This window comes from Sphaerodactylus townsendi, linkage group LG16 (genome assembly GCF_021028975.2).
Source record: "Sphaerodactylus townsendi isolate TG3544 linkage group LG16, MPM_Stown_v2.3, whole genome shotgun sequence".
NCBI classification, from domain to species: Eukaryota; Metazoa; Chordata; class Lepidosauria; order Squamata; family Sphaerodactylidae; genus Sphaerodactylus; species Sphaerodactylus townsendi.
Window position 1 is genome coordinate 25791485 of NC_059440.1, and position 18457 is coordinate 25809941.

An 18457-nucleotide genomic window follows, 5' to 3' on the forward strand; every position below is an offset into this window, starting at 1 on the left:
ACTGTCTTATTTTCGAGGAAACACAGTAGTAGGTAAGCAATGTCTAACTAGCTAATCAATAAGGCAGGTCATACAACAGTGACCTCAGTAACTGGTTTACATACACACAGTTAACCCTTTCATGACTAAAGTGTGACAGATGCTTGCAAAAATACTAACAAAAAATGGTGGCAGAAGATGGAAGGAGACAAGGTGGCCTACAAGCGCCTTTCCTTTCCTCTCCCTGCAACAGACACCTTATGAGGTAGGTGGGGCTGGGAGAGAACTGTGACTAGCCTAAGGACACCCAGCAGGAATGTAGGAGTACGGAAACATATCTGGTTCACCAGATAAGTCTCTGCCACTCTGGTGGAGAAGCAGGGAATCAAACCCAGTTCTCCAGATTAGAATCCACCTGCTCTTAACCACCACACCTTGCTGGCTCTCTGGTGCAGAGTTATGCATATAAAGTTCTGCATTATGACATAAGTTTTCCCCCCACCCAACATTTTTAAAAATATTGGGTGGGTTCAGGGACAAGAGGAAGGACAGCATGTGACGAGTGGGAGCAATACTTGGCTGAATCAGGTATGTACCGGCATCTCAGTCGACACAGTAGCAGTAGCAGAAAGGAACATATGTTCTGCATGTCGTGATCTACCAAAAGCAGCGCTTATTTCCTTGTACCTGCCCATAGTAAAACACCATCTGGATTTTGGGCTTGTAACGAGAGGGAAAGGGAGGCTTAGCAACATGCACAGGCCTTACACAAAAGCTCTTCAGATGTCAGTTCCCTCCTGAGCGAAATCTCTGATGGGTGGTGTACAAATGTGGGAGCATAGAGGCAGAGGTGGAGCGCACTGGCTTCTTCCCCTTCCCTGCACAACTCTCCATCCAGAAAATACCACTGCAGAATGTGCCAGGGTTCCTCCCATTCGAAAATTATCTGTACTGAGGTCCCGTCCGCACATGCAGAATAATGCACTTTCAATCCACTTTCAATGCACTTTGCAGCTGTGTGGAACAGCAAAATCCACTTGCAAATGATTGTGAACAACAGCCTGCAGTAAAGTTTGCGGCGAAACAGCCCACAAAACAGAAGCACAAGGCAGTATATCAAACATATCAAATTTGCTCCTGGCAAAGTTTATCAACGTGCACGTGCCATCCATGCAAAGGGCGAAAGAGACCCAGAAAAGGGAAGGAGTCTTGAACTGGAGGGAGGGTCAGGGATGAGAATGCATAAGTGCCTTCATGAAATTTGGGAAAAGAACAAAGAATTGCTAATGCAACAATTTGCTAACAATAGTTGGTTACTTAGAACCAGAGGTAGGGCACTCACAGGGACATGTGTGGTCATATGTCCCCGGGGCACATGCCAGCTGGTCATGTGGGGGGCAGAGAATCACCCCCCCCACACACACACACACAACACACACCCCTCCCCCGGGCCCATCCCACCAGGCTGCTCCTTCAAGCAGCAGATCCTCTGCTGGCCGAAGGAGAAATTTGGTAGGGTGGTCCCAAGGGGCGCCTGGCGACAGCCCAGCCAGGCTAAAGTAAGTGGGGTGGGGATGGGGGTGGGGGTGGAGGGGGTGGCAGCTGGAGCCTCTGCACAGAACTCCAACATCCAGGGAGTGGCTTGGAAGAAGAGGATTTCAGAAGCTTCTCTGGTAAACACCAGGTGATACGTGGTCCGAGATCACAGCCCCTTCCAAAAATTCTAGTGCTTGACAAAGCAGCACAGAGCTGAAGTCAAAAGGCTGGCTTCCCGACCATTTTTGTCCTAATGAAGTCCCAAACCTGCACAGGAGAGGAAATTGTCTAAAACCTTCATGAGCCCGTGAGACACAGATTAACATAATTCCCCATTACTTCTCTACTTATTCTCCTCTTCCCATCCAGCTTCCAAAACATCGTCTGAGAGTTTAGCGCCTCGATAATGCTGACTGTTCCTGCTTAATAATGCAGAGGCTGAACTGAACGGTTTGTCGGGCGAGGGGAAAAGTGCCGTTCGGAGAGGTTGCTAACATCGGGGTAGGACTGAACGGAACTGAGAAAAAAGGTTAACAGAGGAACAGAGAGCGAGTGATGACCCACAGATTGTGAATGTCAACATATTTACTCTTCCTTTAGCCTTGGACGCCCCCTTGGAATTCCACATAAAGAAAGGAAATGCCCGTGTGGCATGGGTTCTGTGGAAACAGTATCTCATATGCCGTTGAATTGTCCTTTTTGTGCGATAGATAGGAAGAAGCACATAATCCCCTTCTTGCATGGAAGTGAAGGCATTACAGATAAACAGAAGGTTATATATCTGTTAAACAGCCACGACTACGAGCTGTTGGAAGCGGTGGCTAAATTTTTAAATGGTGTTATTTTAACTCGTCAGAAGTTGTAAAGGCTGTTATTATCTTGCAATGTTAATGTTAAACTATTTATATGCCTTGTCGAAGGCTTTCACGGCCGGAATCATGAAAAATACTAGGGTCAAGACTGTGTCAAACCAGCTCCACACAAACACAGGATGGCCATAGACAAAAGAAACAAAGGCCAGGATACTTCTATTCAGATGCTCCCACCAGTGACCTTGCTATCTACAGGGTTACTCCCAGGCTATAGTCTTCATTGTTACTCATACTTCTATTCAGATGCCCTCAACTATTGACCTGGTTGCCGCCTTTGTTACTCACAGACAAGGTTTCCCCACCCACCCTGGACACTCCCCACACACCCTGGACAGATATATACTCCACTTGCTTTTCCAACATCAGATCCTCTGAAGATGCCAGCCACAGATGCAGGCGAAACGTCAGGAGAGAATGCTGCTAGAACACGGCCATACAGCCCGGAAACCACACAGCACCCAAATATTTATATGCCATTAAAGGTATTCGAAATTGACAAATTTATTCTCCTTTGCATCTAAGGAAGTCAAGGTGGCCCACGCTGGACCACTAGCTAGCTCTCAAAATCAAACAGGTTTATCGTGAGGCCTGGTGGGAAGACACCTGAGATTGGGTTGGAGAAGACATGAAAAAGAGTTGGTTTTTATAACCCGCTTTTCTCTCCTGCAAGGAGTCTCGAAGCGGCTTACATTCACCGTACCTTCCCCTCCCCACAACACCCGCCTTGTGAAGTAGGTGGGACTCACACAGTCCTGAGAGAACTGTGACTGGCGGTAGGTCACCCAGCAGGCTCCATGTGGAGGAGCAGGGAATCAAACCCAGTTGTCCAGATTGGAATCATATGCTTTTAGCAGCAGTGGCGTAGGAGGTTAAGAGCTCGTGTATCTAATCTGGAGGAACCGGGTTTGATTCCCAGCTCTGCCGCCTGAGCTGTGGAGGCTTATCTGGGGAATTCAGATTAGCCTGTACACTCCCACACATGCCAGCTGGGTGACCTTGGGCTAGTCACAGCTTCTCGGAGCTCTCTCAGCCCCACCCACCTCCCAGGGTGTTTGTTGTGAGGGGGGAAGGGCAAGGAGATTGTAAGCCCCTTTGAGTCTCCTACAGGAGAGAAAGGGGAGGATATAAATCCAAACTCCTCTTCTTCTTCTTAGCCACTATACCATTCTGGGTCCCAGATGGACAAATCTAAGCCCTTCGCCACAAGCACACCGCATGCTTTGTGGCTGTCGATTCATGAGATGCTTAGCCCACCTTTCTTTGCCCATGAAAACTCAGAGTGGCATCCGTGGAGTTCCCCAGAGGTCTCCCAGCCCTTACCGGCTTGACTTCAGCAAGTGCCTTCTTGCCATTTCCTGCTTACTTTGGCCAGATCAGGAAGTCAGAAGATCTCAACCCTGACAGGGGCATCTTTCAGATCTTACCAGGGATGGAGTGAGGGGGAAGTGCACCCAGTATGCGAGTATACCGCGCGCCCCTCCAAACCCCTATCCCGTCCTGTCCCACCCCCATCCCGTCCTGCCCCCGGAATGCCTCTGCAGGGGCGCCCCCTGCCCCCTTGGCGCTACACCTCTGGATCCCACCTTTTTCTCCAGCAGGATGAACTGATTGAGAAGGATCCCTGCCTCACCACAGGCAGCTTCTCTGCCTGACACTGGCAAAGCTGACAGCTGGGACTGAATATGGAGAGATGAATGACAGGCAGCACAAAGCGACAAGTTAACTAATGAGAACAGGTTTGCAGGCTACGGCAAAGCATTTGGCTGGCATCAGAGAGATCTCTCAGCCCCCCTCCCCTGTAAATAGAGATGCAAAGAAGCTGGGGGGGGAAGCATCATGCAGACAACACTTGATTTCTAAAATGTGGGATCTCTGTGACATGGAAACCCTCGCACCCAGGGCTGATGCTGCTCTGCAGCCAAGATCATGCATCAAGGGGTAGTGGTTAAGAGCAGGCAGACTCTAATCTGGAGAACCAGGCTTGATTCCCCAGAACTGGGTTTTATATCCCCACTCCTCCACGTGAGCGATGGAATCCTATCTGGTGAACTGGATTTGTTTCTCGCTCCTCCACATGAAGCCTGCTGGGTGATCCTGGACCAGTCACAGTTTTCTCCAAACTCTCTCAGTCCCACCTACTTCACATGGTCCAATTATGTGTGAGGTGTCTGCTGTGCAATGGGGGAGAATGTCGGTCACAGCAAGATTTCTTGTCCAGGGATGTTTCCTCCAGCCCTGCTTTCAGTTTCCATTCTCTCTGTGGCAAGTGAGACCACTTCTAGTGCGCCTTTTAATTTACTTTGCTGCAAGAACAGGCAGATTTTCCAGTGAGCATGGCTTTGCTCCAGACATCTTCCCTCAACCCACACCCAGCCTACCTAGCTCCAGCCTTACTATTTTCCTTCACCGCTGTCCATTCCTTCCCCCTCACCCCCATTCCATGTTGTCAGCTCCTTTGCTAAATGCTCATTTCGAGATACCAATATTGCAATACAATCACAACAGAGAGTTGGCTTTTCCAAGGAACAGCACAAGAAGGGTGTATTTTTGGCTCCACCCCACACTCCCCCTGATGACCGGGAGGGCTCGTTCCAGCTTGGTGCAAACACTGTTCTGTCTTTCTGCATTTTCCAGCAACTTGCTACTGTGATCACACTCTTTCTAGTGTGATTCACGATGAGAGATGCTGCTTTTCGGGCAGTAGCCAGCTGCTGTTTCACCTAAAGGGTACAGGAAGTGTGAGGTCCAGCAAAGGACAAGCTGAACTAAATTTGTAACTTGTTTACATAGCCCACAGGAAATAGACGGGTCCACCCCACACCTCCACAATAAACCAGTTCTGAGTTAAGCTCAAAGGTATCTCATTTTTAGAATGCTGTTTTCGTGTACCATTTTGCTGCGGCATCAAACGAACCTCCCACCTCCGCCTTCTATTCTGTGCCTTGCACATATTTTTGTCCCCCCATTTCCTCGCCCCCTATCCCTTGTTCTGTGTTAGGGTTAGGTGCCACTTTAACAAACTCTGTGTTTTATAGTGGAGTGTTGATACTGTATGCTGTTGTGATGCCTGGGCTCTGTTGGTGGGTTTTCAGTCTGGTCTGTGGAGAGGTGTATAGGAAGGGCACTTTTGATGAGTCCATTTGGACTAAACTATTGATAAGACTCTGAATGGCTGCTGTATCTATCTGCCTTTTTTTATGGACAATTGTTTTATTGTATTTTGGAATGCCAATAAAGGCTTGTCTATGTCTATATTTTTGTCCCAATTGCCTGTTACCCTGACACAGATGAATCTCTGTCCGAATAACTTGCACATATTTTGTCAGCATGACTGGCCAATGTTACCATTCTTCAATGTTTACCCCTTTGAATGCGGTGGACCAATCTTGAGTCTGATGACCATGCAGACAAATGCATGCACATGATATAGATTGTGGCCTGCAGTTCTGACAGGCTACTGAGAGGCTCCTTTTGGTTTGTACTACTGGGCTGAGATCGTCTTGGCACACACATAAGTGAAAAAATGAACACCAGTGTGGTGTAGTGGTTAAGAACAAGTGGATTTTAATCTGGGGAACCAGGTTTGATTCCCCACTCCTCCACCTGAGTGGCAGAGGCTTATCTGGTAATCTAGATGTGTTTCTGCACTTTTACATTCCTGCTGAGTGTCCTTGGGCAAGCCACAGTTCTCTGGAGCTCTCCCAGCCCCACCTACCTCACAAGGTGTCTGTTGTGGGGAGAGGAAAGGAAAGGAGTTTGTAAGCCACCTGGAGTCTGGTTGTTGTGGATTTTCCAGGCTCTGTGGCTGTGATCTGGTAGATCTTGATCCTAACGTTTCACTTGCATCTGTGGCTGGCATCTTCAGAGATGTCTCACACAGAGAAGTCTGTTATACACTGTGTCCAGTGTATAACAGCCTTCGACAATACACCTTGAGTCTCCTTACAGGAGAGAAAGGTGGGGTATAAATCCAAACTACTACTACTACTACTACTACTACTACTACTACTCCCTTCCTTCCTTCCTTCCTTCCTTCCTCCCTTCCTCCCTTCCTCCCTTCCTCCCTTCCTCCCTCCCTCCCTCCCTCCCTCCCTCCCTCCCTCCCTCCCTCCTTCCTTCCTTCCTTCCTTCCTTCCTTCCTTCCTTCCTTCCTTCCTTCCTTCCTTCCTTCCTTCCTTCCTTCCTTCCTTGCAGTCCACTGCTCCGCCACTTTTCTCCATGCCCAACTAATTTTTCATGTGAAAGCAGGGCTGGTGGAAAAGAAGTTTAGATGACTGAAAGAGCCGGCACGGTATAATGGCTTAGAGTGGCAAACTCCAATCTGGTGAACCAGGTTTGTTCCTCCACATGGAGCCTGCTGGGTGACTTTGGGCCAGTCACAGTTCTCTCAGAACTCTCTCAGTCCCACCTACCCCACAAACTGTCTGTTTTGGGAAGGGGGAAGGGAAGGCAATTGTAAGCCACTTTGAGACTCCTTTTGATAGAGAAAAACAATGTATAAAAACGAACTCTTCTTCTTCCTGATTGCATACAGGAAAGATTAAACAAACTTGGCTTCAGTTTGATCCTTGGGCACCCAACGCAAAAGATCTAAGGGGCCATTTTCTCACTCCTCCATTGATTGAGCAGGCCCAGACTCACTTTTTAATCCCAGCTTTGGCATGGTTAGAAAGACAATAAAAACCATACTCAAGTCAGATTTTTGTTAAAAAAGCTATCCCAAGATGTTACTGATAAAGAGAGCTTTATTTTTTGGCTAAGCACAGTGGGGTGGATTTCAATTGTTTGAGGGTCTTTCAGAATTTCTATCCATGGTTCTATGAAATCCCCTCAAGGATGCACAGAAGTCTATTACGGTGATGTACACACAAATTCCCCACTCTGCAGACAGCTTTTGAAAAACTTCAGAGAAGTTGGAATGTTTATAAACATTCTAGACCACCTCAGCGGCTGAGGAAGCACTGGGGACAGATTTCAAGCAACTGAATCTATAACTCTTTCAGGCAATAGCAATGTAGATTTCAATAGTGTGTTTCAACCTGGGTTTCAACAATGCCGAGTATCAGACTCGGCAGGAGCCCGGGGGCAGAAATAACGGTGGGAAAGCTCTGCATTCTAGACTTCAGTTGGACACCTCATTCATCCCTTTAAGATCAGTTGTAGCAAATGCCCTAGCAGATCACACATCTGACTTGGAATTCACAGATACAGAAAGCATACATTAAGACACAGAACGAACACGTTCTGGTTAGGAGGTGGAAAACAACTGGAAAGGTGCTAAAAAGCAAAACATTAAAAAAGATCGTCTCCCTCACCCCCCCCCCCTTCCCCTTCCTTGCAGATGGCTGGTGTCTCAGTCACACCTCTTTTACTTCCTGTAAAACTATTATAACACCACATGGCTTCAAAGGCATGAAAAGGCAGTGCCATCAATTATTCAGGGCCCACTTGACTCACTGTTGTAATGTTGCAGCGTCAAAAGGGTCGGTGCTCCTGGCTCTCGGCCAAGGGACCGACCGGCCGGCCAGCCAGCCAGCCAGCCAGCCAGCCAGCCAGCCAGCCACCCAACTTTCTCCTGGAATTACGCACATCTCTCAAGGTGTCTGCAGAAGCTGGAGAAGGTGACCTGCCTCTTTCTTTGCCATCCTCCCAGCTCCTCCGTGCCAGTCAACCGTTCCACCCAAACACAAACTATGTAGAGAGGTGGGGAGAGGGAGGAAACCCTCCAGGTATTGTTTTCCAGTTGGAAACAATACCTTGGAAGGTTATAATTTCCTGGTCTGTTTAAAGAACCTTCTGGTTGCAAAGAGGCCAGTTTTAACGTGAAATGGGAGGAAAGAAACAAGACAAGACGCCCAGACAAAGTGGCTTGAAGACTGGGGGGAAGAAGGGGGGGGTCTTTTGTCTTTCCTGACTCTCATCAGTTGCTGGGGGTGCAAAGAGCCTGTGACAAAAATGGAAACTGCGTTTTGCTGGGCTGCAAAGTGCCGAGACTGTCAAAGCAACTTTGGCTCTGCCTTGTTGCTCCTCTGGCAGCCGGGGACATGCTTTGGCATCGTGAGGGACTGCGCGTGCAAGTGGGGGGGGGGGGAGGCATGTCAGTTGGCAACCCCAGGAAAAACCAAGTTTCCTTCAAAAGAGAGCCCGGCTGGGCAGCAGCAGTTTCTTCCCATGAAATAGCAGCCGGTCTGTTTGTCAAGCTGGGCTGAGATTTGTTGCCGGGTGCCACAGAGTCCCCAGTCGCTGCCGGAGGTGCCCGGCGAGGGTGCGTGTTGGGGGAAATAAACAACACGCCTGCCTTACCTTGATCCGGGCTCAGGCATCGAATGGAGTTCAGATCATCCATATTCCAGCTGGAGCGTCAACGAGGAGGATCCAGGGGGAGCCGCAGCAGAGCCGGAGGCGAGGAGCATCATCCAGCTTTGGCGAGCATCTTTGCAAAGCACCGAGGACGGTCATGCATGCGGAAGAGGGCTTGCTGGTGCCGAGGCAGAAAGTTCCATGAAGATGCTGTCACGCCTGCCCAGCCTCATGCTGGTCCAGGCGCAGCAGCGACAGGTAGGAGAGAGAGGGAAGGGGAGGGGGGAAGGGGAACAGGTGCCCGAAGCTTCCAGCGATGTCACCAGTCCCTTCCTCGCCCGGCTCCAGCCATCCGCCACCTGGGATAATTGGCCATTAACCCTCCGCTGCCTGCTCCCCCAGCGAGGAAGCCCTTGGGTTCTTTTTTCAAAGGTGGGGGGGACAAGTGACAAACAGGTGCCCAACCAAGTGTTGCGTCCCCTCCTGTTCCCCACCCCCAAGGGACAAGTTCCATTCAAGAGGCATCTGTCGCCAATTTGGCATCGCCTGCACGCACACACATGGTTGGCTCCTCATGGCTGGGTGTGTGGGGGTGGGGCTGATCTCCACTGCATCCTCCCTAATATCAGGGCACTGAAAGAGCCAGTGTGGTGGTCAAGAGCAGGTGGATTCTAATCTGGAGAACTGGGTTTGATTCCCCGCTCCTCCACCTGAGTGGCAGAGTCTTATCTGGGGAACCAGATGTGTTTCCACACTCCTACATTCCTGCTGGGTGACCTTGGGCTAGTTACAGTTCTTTCTGAACTCACTCAGCCCCTTTTACCTCACAGGGTGTCTGTTGTGGAGAGAGGAAGGGAAAGGAGCTTGTAAGCCACCTTGAGTCTCCTTACAGGAGAGAAAGGTGTGGTTTAAATCCAAACTCTTCTTCTTCGCTCTTCTTCCTGCTCCCCCCAAAATTAAATAAATTAAATTAAAACAAATAAGCACTCTGCTATAGGTTTTAACACCTTCCTGGCATATGTGTTTCCTCCCTCAACAGCTACTATGGTTCAGGAGGTGGAATAAATTCATTAGTTTGGAACTACGAGGTGGGGTGGCAGGAGAGGGGCTCTTATCTAACTGGCTGGTTGGGAGGGGGGGCAGGTGATTTCACACTCAGCATCCCGCTTATGTAAAATTGGGAGAAATCCTGTCCTGCTTTTCCTGGGAAGGTACAGAAATCGCAGGACTCGAATGACAGTACGAATTGAGGAGTCGGAAGTCTGCAAGGAACCTGGGTTATAAGATGTCTTTTAATTGCTCTGAGCCACCCTGAGCCCGTTCAATGGGGAAGGGCAACCTATAAGCATAATACTGAGTGAGAAATACCAGATGGGGACGATCCCCGAGCCAGCCCTGAAAAAGAACATTGGTTTGGGATTTGAAGTTTTTCCAGCGGTATTAGGGAGGATACAGAGGAGATCACCCACAGACCCATCTTCTCTAGCAGAAGTGGTGTAGTGGTTAAAAGCAGGTGTATTCTAATCTGGAGGAACCGGGTTTGATTCCCTGCTCTGCCGCCTGAGCTACGGAGGCTTATCTGGGGAATTCAGATTAGCCTGTGCACTCCCACACATGCCAGCTGGGTGACCTTGGGCTAGTCACAGACCTTCGGAGCTCTCTCAGCCCCACCTAGAAGAGAAGAAGAAGAGTTTGGATTTATATCCCCCCTTTCTCTCCTGCAGGAGACTTAAAGGGGCTTACAGTCTCCTTGCCCTTCCCCCCTCACAACAAACACCCTGTGAGGTAGGTGGGGCTGAGAGAGCTCCGAGAAGCTGTGACTAGCCCAAGGTCACCCAGCTGGCGTGTGTGGGAGTGTACAGGCTAATCTGAATTCCCTAGATAAGCCTCCACAGCTCAGGTGGCAGAACTGGGAATCAAACCCAGTTCCTCCAGATTAGATACACGAGCTCTTAACCTCCTATGCCACTGCTGCTCCTGCACTGGGTGTTTGTTGTGAGGGGGGAAGGGAAAGGAGATTGCAAGCCCCTTTGAGTCTCCTTGCAGGAGAGAAAGGGGGATATAAATCCAACTCTTCTTCTTCTTGCAGAGAAATTCGAAGAGAGAGGCCAAGGCTAACCTTGGGGGTGAATGCTTTCCCTGAAAAATCCTATCAAAGAGATTGCCACCTGTCTTCTCACGAACAGCGTCTTGGGGCCAGCAGCAAATGCCAAAGCCAATACCCATTCTTAACATTTGCTGGCTGTCTTCCCATTCCTTTCTGGTTACTACATCATGGAGGAGAGAAATGGAGGCAGCTTGCCATTCTCCCCACAACCACCACCACTCATGGAAAACATAGTCAGTGAGTCAATAGTCCGAGGAGAACAGCTTGCGTTTTCTGTATTGACGGCTCTTTGAAATCCAAGGCGGGATTGGGATTCAAGGACTGAATGGAGGAGGATGACCAACCGGCACCCTTTTCCATAGTGAGAAGGCCAGGGAATCTGAGGGTGGGCGCTGGCAAGACCAGGCATTCAAGAGCCAAAGAGTAAGAAGAAGAAGAAGAGTTTGGATTTATATCCCCCCTTTCTCTCCTGCGGGAGACTCAAAGGGGCTGACAATCTCCTTGCCCTTCCCCCCTCACAACAAACACCCTGTGAGGTGGGTGGGGCTGAGAGAGCTCCGAAGAGCTGTGACTAGCCCAAGGTCACCCAGCTGGCGTGTGTGGGAGTGCACAGGCTAATCTGAATTCCCCAGATAAGCCTCCACAGCTCAGGTGGCAGAGCTGGGAATCAAACCCAGTTCCTCCAGATTAGATACATGAGCTCTTAACCTCCTACGCCACTGCTGCTCCTAAGATAAGCAAGTATCTTCAGAAGAAGAAAAAGAGTTTGGAATTCTACCCCACCTCAAAGTGGCTGGCAATCCCCTTCCCTTCCTCTCTCCGCCCAGACACCTTGGGAGGGAGGTGAGGCTGAGAGAGATCTGAGAGAACTGTGGCTGGCCCGAGGTTACCCAGCAGGCTTCATGTAGAAGAGTGGGGAACAGAACCCAGTTCTGCTCATGTGGAGGAGTGGGGAATCAAACCCGGTTCTCCAGGTTAGAGTCTGTCGCTCTTAACCACAGCACTGCATTGACTCTCACAATGGCCAATAATTAAAGATTCGTCTTTTCTCCCCGCACGCCTGCTGGTTTCTTGGGAAAAGGAAATTACTTTAAAACTAGTCTTTGTGTATTTACGCTTTTTACAAAAACCCTTTCTCACCCTGCTGTTGTGCTGTTGTGCTGTTGTGCCCTCTGTGAAAGGTGTGATGCTTCCTATCCAGAGGAAAGGCCATCAGCATTTAACTATCTGCACCAGAGATTCCCTGCTGCTGTTTCTACCTTCTCTGGTCCTTCCAGGTAGCATCCCCCTGGGCATGGCATCATTACAACCATCGCCACAGCAACCCGTCCCTGTAAGGAACGCTCATCACCCTGATCCCTTTGGGACTTCCTGGCTCAGACCTCTGTCTCTGGTTGCCTTTCGCACCTTTGGCTGGCCTTTTTAATGGCAGGCCTCTGCTAGGGAGCCCAACTCACCTTGCCTATTATAGAGCGCTCTACGGAATCAGTAGTAAACAACAGCTCTAAAAAAGAGCATGAAGGATAGATGAAGAACTGGGAGCTATAAAGATCCTGCTTACTTCCAGGGAACTACAGTTAGTGGGAAGAAGTTTTTGGAGCACCCATCAGATACAACTTCAGGTTTCATGCAAAGAGAGGCAGCTGCAAAGCTCTAAAAATATGCAGCTGTGAATTTTTGAGCCCAAAGAGACTGAGAAGAAGGAAGAGGAGTTTGGATTTGTACCCCACTTTTCTCTCCTGCAAGGAGACTCAAGGTGGCTTACAAGCTCCTTTCCCTTCCTCTCCCCACAACAGGCACCTTGTGAGGTAGGTGGGGCTATGACAGTTCTGAGAGAACTGTGACTAGAAGAACTGGTCTGTCTTGTATGGGATATTGGATGTGTTTTTCTGTTGTGAGGAAAGGTGTTTGTAAGCAGCCTTTAGTCTCCTTGCAGGAGAGAAAGGCAAGGTATAAATCCAAGCTCCCTGCTTCCACCTAACCTAAGTCAATCAAGTCAGTGAACAAGGAGTTGTTAACATTTCCTCCCATCCCCTTCAGTTTCCTAGGGCCTCGCTGTTCTTGCGAAGCAGGCAATGCATGCAAAATTAAATTTTGGATGTACAAGAAGGTAAACAACCTCCTTGGGAGACAGCGAAGCAAAAAATGAGATTGAGGAAGCAGTCGGAGGAACAGGGAGTCTGACGCAAACAAATTATCTTCACCAAAATAAAGCAATGGGCAGGGCAAGACCCCTCGGCACCTTTCAAAAAACCTCATAAGCGATCACACCATGAAGAAATAATGAGATCATTTTCTTTTTTAAGCATCTTGCCAGCATAGGGAGTGTTCCACGTGAACCACAGCAGAGCTTCCTGTGATATATACAACATCCACGGAATATATCATATTGACCTTGATTGCCTTGTTAGATGCATCCCCTCAACTAGTCTAAAGAGGCACATTCCGCAGTTCATAATCTCTGACACCAGGTATGACACAGGGGAACATAGTTCTTAGCACACCTGAATTGAGTTTTCATGCATCTTGGAAATTCCCCATAGTTCATTGGGTGATGTGGTGAACCTGCAGCCGGTGTGCTCTGTGGTGAAGGAAGAGAGGAAGAAACAGGCAGGGAGACTCTCTCACCCTTTTGATTGGCCATCTGGTCAGCCACACACCAAGCAGCAGCAGATGAAGAGGGGAGGCGGAGCTAGCCTGGACAACCAATCAAAAACCAGAGAAGTTGGAGGTGTAATGATCACATTGCTGACAATCATTGCAGCCACTGGCGCTCATTTTACACACTTGTAGTCTCCTTCACATTGAGCGTACATTCCTTTTGAGTTTGATTCTCAGTTACGCATGCGGTTTCCCCTCGTTAGCAGTCACCCTGCCCTCAGACCGGGGAATCCCCGTGGTTTCCAAAAGCTCTTAAAGTGAAACTTTTTCTCTCCCTTCACAGAGAAAGTGAAGGAGCTCACTGCACGTTCAGCTTTTGACCCTCCCTGCCTTCCCTACCGAAATTACAGTAGTTCCTCCCACTATTTGGGCCTGAGTAAAAGAAATATGAACTTAGCTAGCATTTCTAACTTCAGCTTCTCACTTTAAAAAGACAGCTTGGAAGACCACCTGGAAAGATAGCTGGGGGAAGGGTCCACAAAGGTCATGTCTAAGGTATTTGGGTCTCGCATGAGGCCAAACACTCCACTCATAGCATCAAATCCTACTCCTGTTTGTCCCCAAATGCAGAGCACAGTAAATAAATAAAGCAGCCATCTGCACAGTTGGACTAAATAATTCCTCATTTGCTGCTCGGCCAAGAGGATGCTGAGCCGAAACAACAGAGGAACGGTCGAGAGGCAGATTATACCTTTTGCGCCAGTTTCTGTGATTAAGGCATCTCATCTGGAGATCGCATGATGTCCCATGATATGATTAATCCATTTTAAAATTCTGATCCCATCAATGTTCTTTCTGGGTATTTAAAAAAAATGGAGCACTGCCTCTTGAGACTGAAATGCCATCAATTAATCATCATTTAGGTTGCCTGATGACTGAACAGTTTACAAAATGGATGGGAAAATAAACCATGTCAGCTGAAATGGTAACCTGCCGGGCCCCTGAGGATTTTTAATTTCCAGAGTCCCATCTTCCTTTACAGTGATCAGCCTAACACCATGATAAATGATCCGGAGGGTCTTCAAAAGAGAGGAGGGAGCCTGCACCTCTTGGCAGGTGACGGGCCCAGGATGTGCCTTTACATCAGAACAAGGTCCATTGAGTTCAGCATTTGGTTTTCAGGAGTGGCCAGCCAGCTGGCTCTGGACAAACACAAGCAAGGTACCTTTCTCGGTTGTCTTTCCCCTGAGTGTGGCACTCTGAAGGACACCAACATTGAACATGGAGTTCCATCTACCATCCCATCCAACAGCTATTGATGATAGACTGATCCTCCATAGGTGTGTCTAATCCCTTCCAAAAACTATATCCACCAGCAACCATCATTACATTTGGAAGTAACAATCACTTGCATGGAGGTGAAGATCTCATCCATGTAAAACTGGCCTCTCAAAGGCCAGTGTGTTGAACACAATCAATGGGAGAAGTTATTCCTGGACTGTACCCACTTAAGAAGGAAAAGAGTTTGGATTTATACCCCACTTTGTTCTCCTGTAAGGAGTCTCAAAGCAGCTTACAAATTCCACCCCTTCCTTGTGAGGTAGGTGAGGCTGACAAAGTTCCGCAGAACTGTGACTCGCCCAAGGTCACTCACCAGGCTTCATGTGGAGGAGCGGGAAATCTAACCCGGTTCCCCAGATTAGAGTCCACTGCTGTTACCAACTACACCATGCTGGTGTAAGCCCTTGGGTGGGGAGAGAGGTAGTGATTGTTTGAATACTCCCCCTTGGGAGGAGAATTTCCCCAAACTTAGAAAATAGCACATTAGGGATAGGGTTATATAGAATCTCCATGCCACCCTAGATTTCTATACCCAGAAAACTTGTCCCCTAATGAAACCTCCAATTACCACCTGCAGACCTCTGCAACTCTGTCCAGGAACATTTGATTCCACTGCACGACTCTTCTGCGGTTAATTTATTTAAAGCATTTGTCATCCGTACACCACTGTTGCATTCCCCGAATGGATCATAATCAAGGTCAAACCAGAGAAAGAGAGAGAACAAAAGCCAAAGACACGGAAAAGCAGTCATTCTTTGCTCTCTTCTATGCAGTCCAGGGCCTTTGCACCCAAGTCATTTCCTCCCCCATCTCAAAAATCCAGCTCTGTGGAGAATGGCGATGATGCACAAGACTCCCATTGGACGTTTTTTATTTATGCCTCCCGTCCCCGTGCCGTGCCAGACAGCCTCCAAAGAGAAGGGCTGCTCATTATAGCTGGAAGCGAAACAGTTTTCTTTTTTTTTTTTGCAGAAATTGACCTGAGAAATATGGCAAGCGAAGATGTGCATGTAAATTTGGGAATCTATCATGCCAAGCAGAGGAAGGGCTATTAAAAGCACATAATGTGATGGACTTGTTCCCTCCATCTCTCTCTCTCTCTCTCTCTCCTGGATTCAATTTACCTGGCTCAACCTGCCTCCGGAAAACAGCTCTGCCCTCACTGCAAAAACAAACCTGACGTGCTCCTCACTGCAACGTAGATTTTATGGTTTATGGTTTCTTGTACCCCACCCGGGGCCTTTGACTGGTTTTCCTCTTGGAGGATGATATTAAATCGGTTCTGTCTTCTTTTCTTTCTTTCCTTTATTCCCACCACCACATAAATATTTTGAAAATTTTACTGCTATTTCCAGGGGACCTTGGGCAACGCTTAGCCTTCTAAGTGTGGTCTACGAGCTTCGTAACCAAAGCACTATATAAAAAGAAAGATATTATTTACCCCCTTGCGAGAATCACAATGAGTGAACTCAAAGCAACTTTGATAGCTCAGCGGGGTGGGGGGTGGGGGGAGAGAAACAGACTAAAATTTCCCCTTCTTCCAGTTGGATAGACATTTAAAACCCTTGCAATTCTAGCAGGGCTTCCTGGGGAGAACAGCGTCATTTCCCAGAATGTGTTTGTTAAACAAAGCTGGCTTAAGTTTCTTTTGCCAACGGACTTCTTAAAAAAAAGATGAGAAAAGATAGTCCTGAGAGTCTGCATGTATCTTGTTGTTCATTCCTGCAGAGGAAATATCCCAGACTTTCTCCAGCATTTCTTTAGTCTGTTTAAGTCAGTGGGCTTTGGGCACAACAGTGAAAGATATTCCATATTCTTCTGCTCTTCTGAAATACCCTGAACCTACAGTGGACCATCTACACCATTTTTTGTTATCAGTTGTCATAGAGGACCATGAAATGGGAGTACTGTAGAGAAGGGTTCTCAGATGAAAACGTAGAACCAGCCGGGGATAGATTCTAATCCCAGGTGTGGACTATTTCCATTTGATGTAGAAGAAACTGAAAGTCTATATGAAATAAGAGTGGTGTAGTGGTTAAAAGCAGGTGGATTGTAATCTGGAGAACCGCCGTCCACCTGAGTGGAAGAGGCTTATCTGGTGAACCAGATGTGTTTCTGCACTCCTACATTCTTGCTGAATGATCTTGGGCTAGTTACAGTTCTCTCTCTGAACTCTCTCAGCCCCACCTGCCTCACAAGGTGTCTGTTGTAGGGAGAGGAAGGGAAAGGAGCTTGTAAGCTACCTTGAGTCTCCTTACAGGGGAGAAAGGCGGGGTATAAATCCAACCCCCCCCCGCCGCCTCCGCCTCCGCCTTCTTCCTCTTCCTCTTCCTCTTCTTCTTCCTCTTCCTCTTCCTCCTCCTCCTCTTCCTTTCTAAATAGGTGAACTTATGTTTTTGTATAAGCTTTGTAAGTTGATTTAGAAGGACAAAATAAAAACATTGAAACCCTCCCCAAAAAGAACATTCCCTTGTGAGGAAGATCCAGCACCAATGTGCTGGCCTTCTGCATGCACAGCAGCAATTAAGGCAAATCAAAGAATCCCTGACTCTTAGAAAGACTGTGTGTTCATCTGCACATGCCTACTAGAGTTTTTCAGATTCTCACTCTCTTCAAAATCCTCCATGATGCTTCATATTCATGGGAGAAGAGGAAACATGCATCTTGACTCCAGTTGATATGCATGTCTATGGGCACACAAATTGCCAGTGCATTTCTTTCCCTTTCACCCTTTCCATCCATAACCTCCTGTTCAGACAGCAAATGCTGCTCGATGTGCTCAGTTAGCAGCCATTGCATAACCAAAGATTAAACATTACATTAAAATATGATTATTTAAAAGACAATAATGGACGTGATCAGTTTAATGAACAGCGGGCAAAGAAAAGTAGTGTGTAATGGAATAGGAGCAAATATGATCCTCTGTCAGAGGACAGCATCAAGGCCTGCAGACAGAGACACTGGAAATATAACAGAGTGCCCCAGTGCACCTCTGTGAAATGATGGGAGGAGTTGGATAATCTCCGTTCAGAAGATCTGCTCCTCTATACCCCCTAGGAGAGTTAAAGGAGTTTCAACCATATACCAGATAAGGGTGTCCTTATGCCTGGTGGAACGTTCTGTCAAATGAGAACCTAGTCCTGCGGGATTTACCACAGTACATTTTTTCTCACTTTTCAAATTTTTCTGCTCCAAGTTTGTAGACACATCTGTCTATCTGTACATGGCCCCATTTTGTGGATTTGTCCATCCACGTTCCGGGGCCATGCTCAGAATTAGATATGTTGGTATAAAAAGGAATAAAGCAGGAATGATTGGGGTTTTAAAAAATTCATTCATTCATGTATTCATTTATTTATTTATTTAAATGTGATAGACCGACACCCCCCCTCCCCGGAGGGCTCTGGGTGGTGTACAATCCACCTTAAAAAATGGAAACACAAATTTAAAACAGCATAACTAAAACAATTTACAGTATAGATCTTAATTAAAAACCTATCGTTCAATTGAATACAAATGCAAAAAATCAGATGGCAAAGATGGTAACGTTGCTTTCCGCGAGGGTAGGTCAGATGGTAACTCAGTATAGATTGAAACATAAACGAACATAGAAGAGGCCTCTTTCCACAGCTATCCCTCTCCACCAAAGGCCTAGAGAAATAATACTGTTTTACAGGTCCCGCAGGGCCCGGAGGGGTGGTAATGGAGAATTCCACCAAAC

The 18457-nt window shown here is 47.8% G+C and overlaps 1 protein-coding gene across 3 annotated transcripts in view; it reads right to left on the bottom strand.

The window, feature by feature from the left end:
* PLCH2 (phospholipase C eta 2) overlaps nucleotides 1–18457 on the bottom strand; it is a 308320-nt gene that overhangs the window by 149585 nt on the left and 140278 nt on the right. Inside the window, exon 1 of one of the 3 annotated variants that reach the window (XM_048518902.1) lies at nucleotides 8691–8820. The exons of the other annotated variants lie outside the window; for them this stretch is intronic. Within the exon in view, the coding sequence (XP_048374859.1) occupies nucleotides 8691–8733 (43 nt within the window). The 5' untranslated portion in view covers nucleotides 8734–8820. Of the gene's footprint in view, nucleotides 1–8690; nucleotides 8821–18457 lie in introns of those variants that run through there. 3 annotated transcript variants of the gene reach the window in all.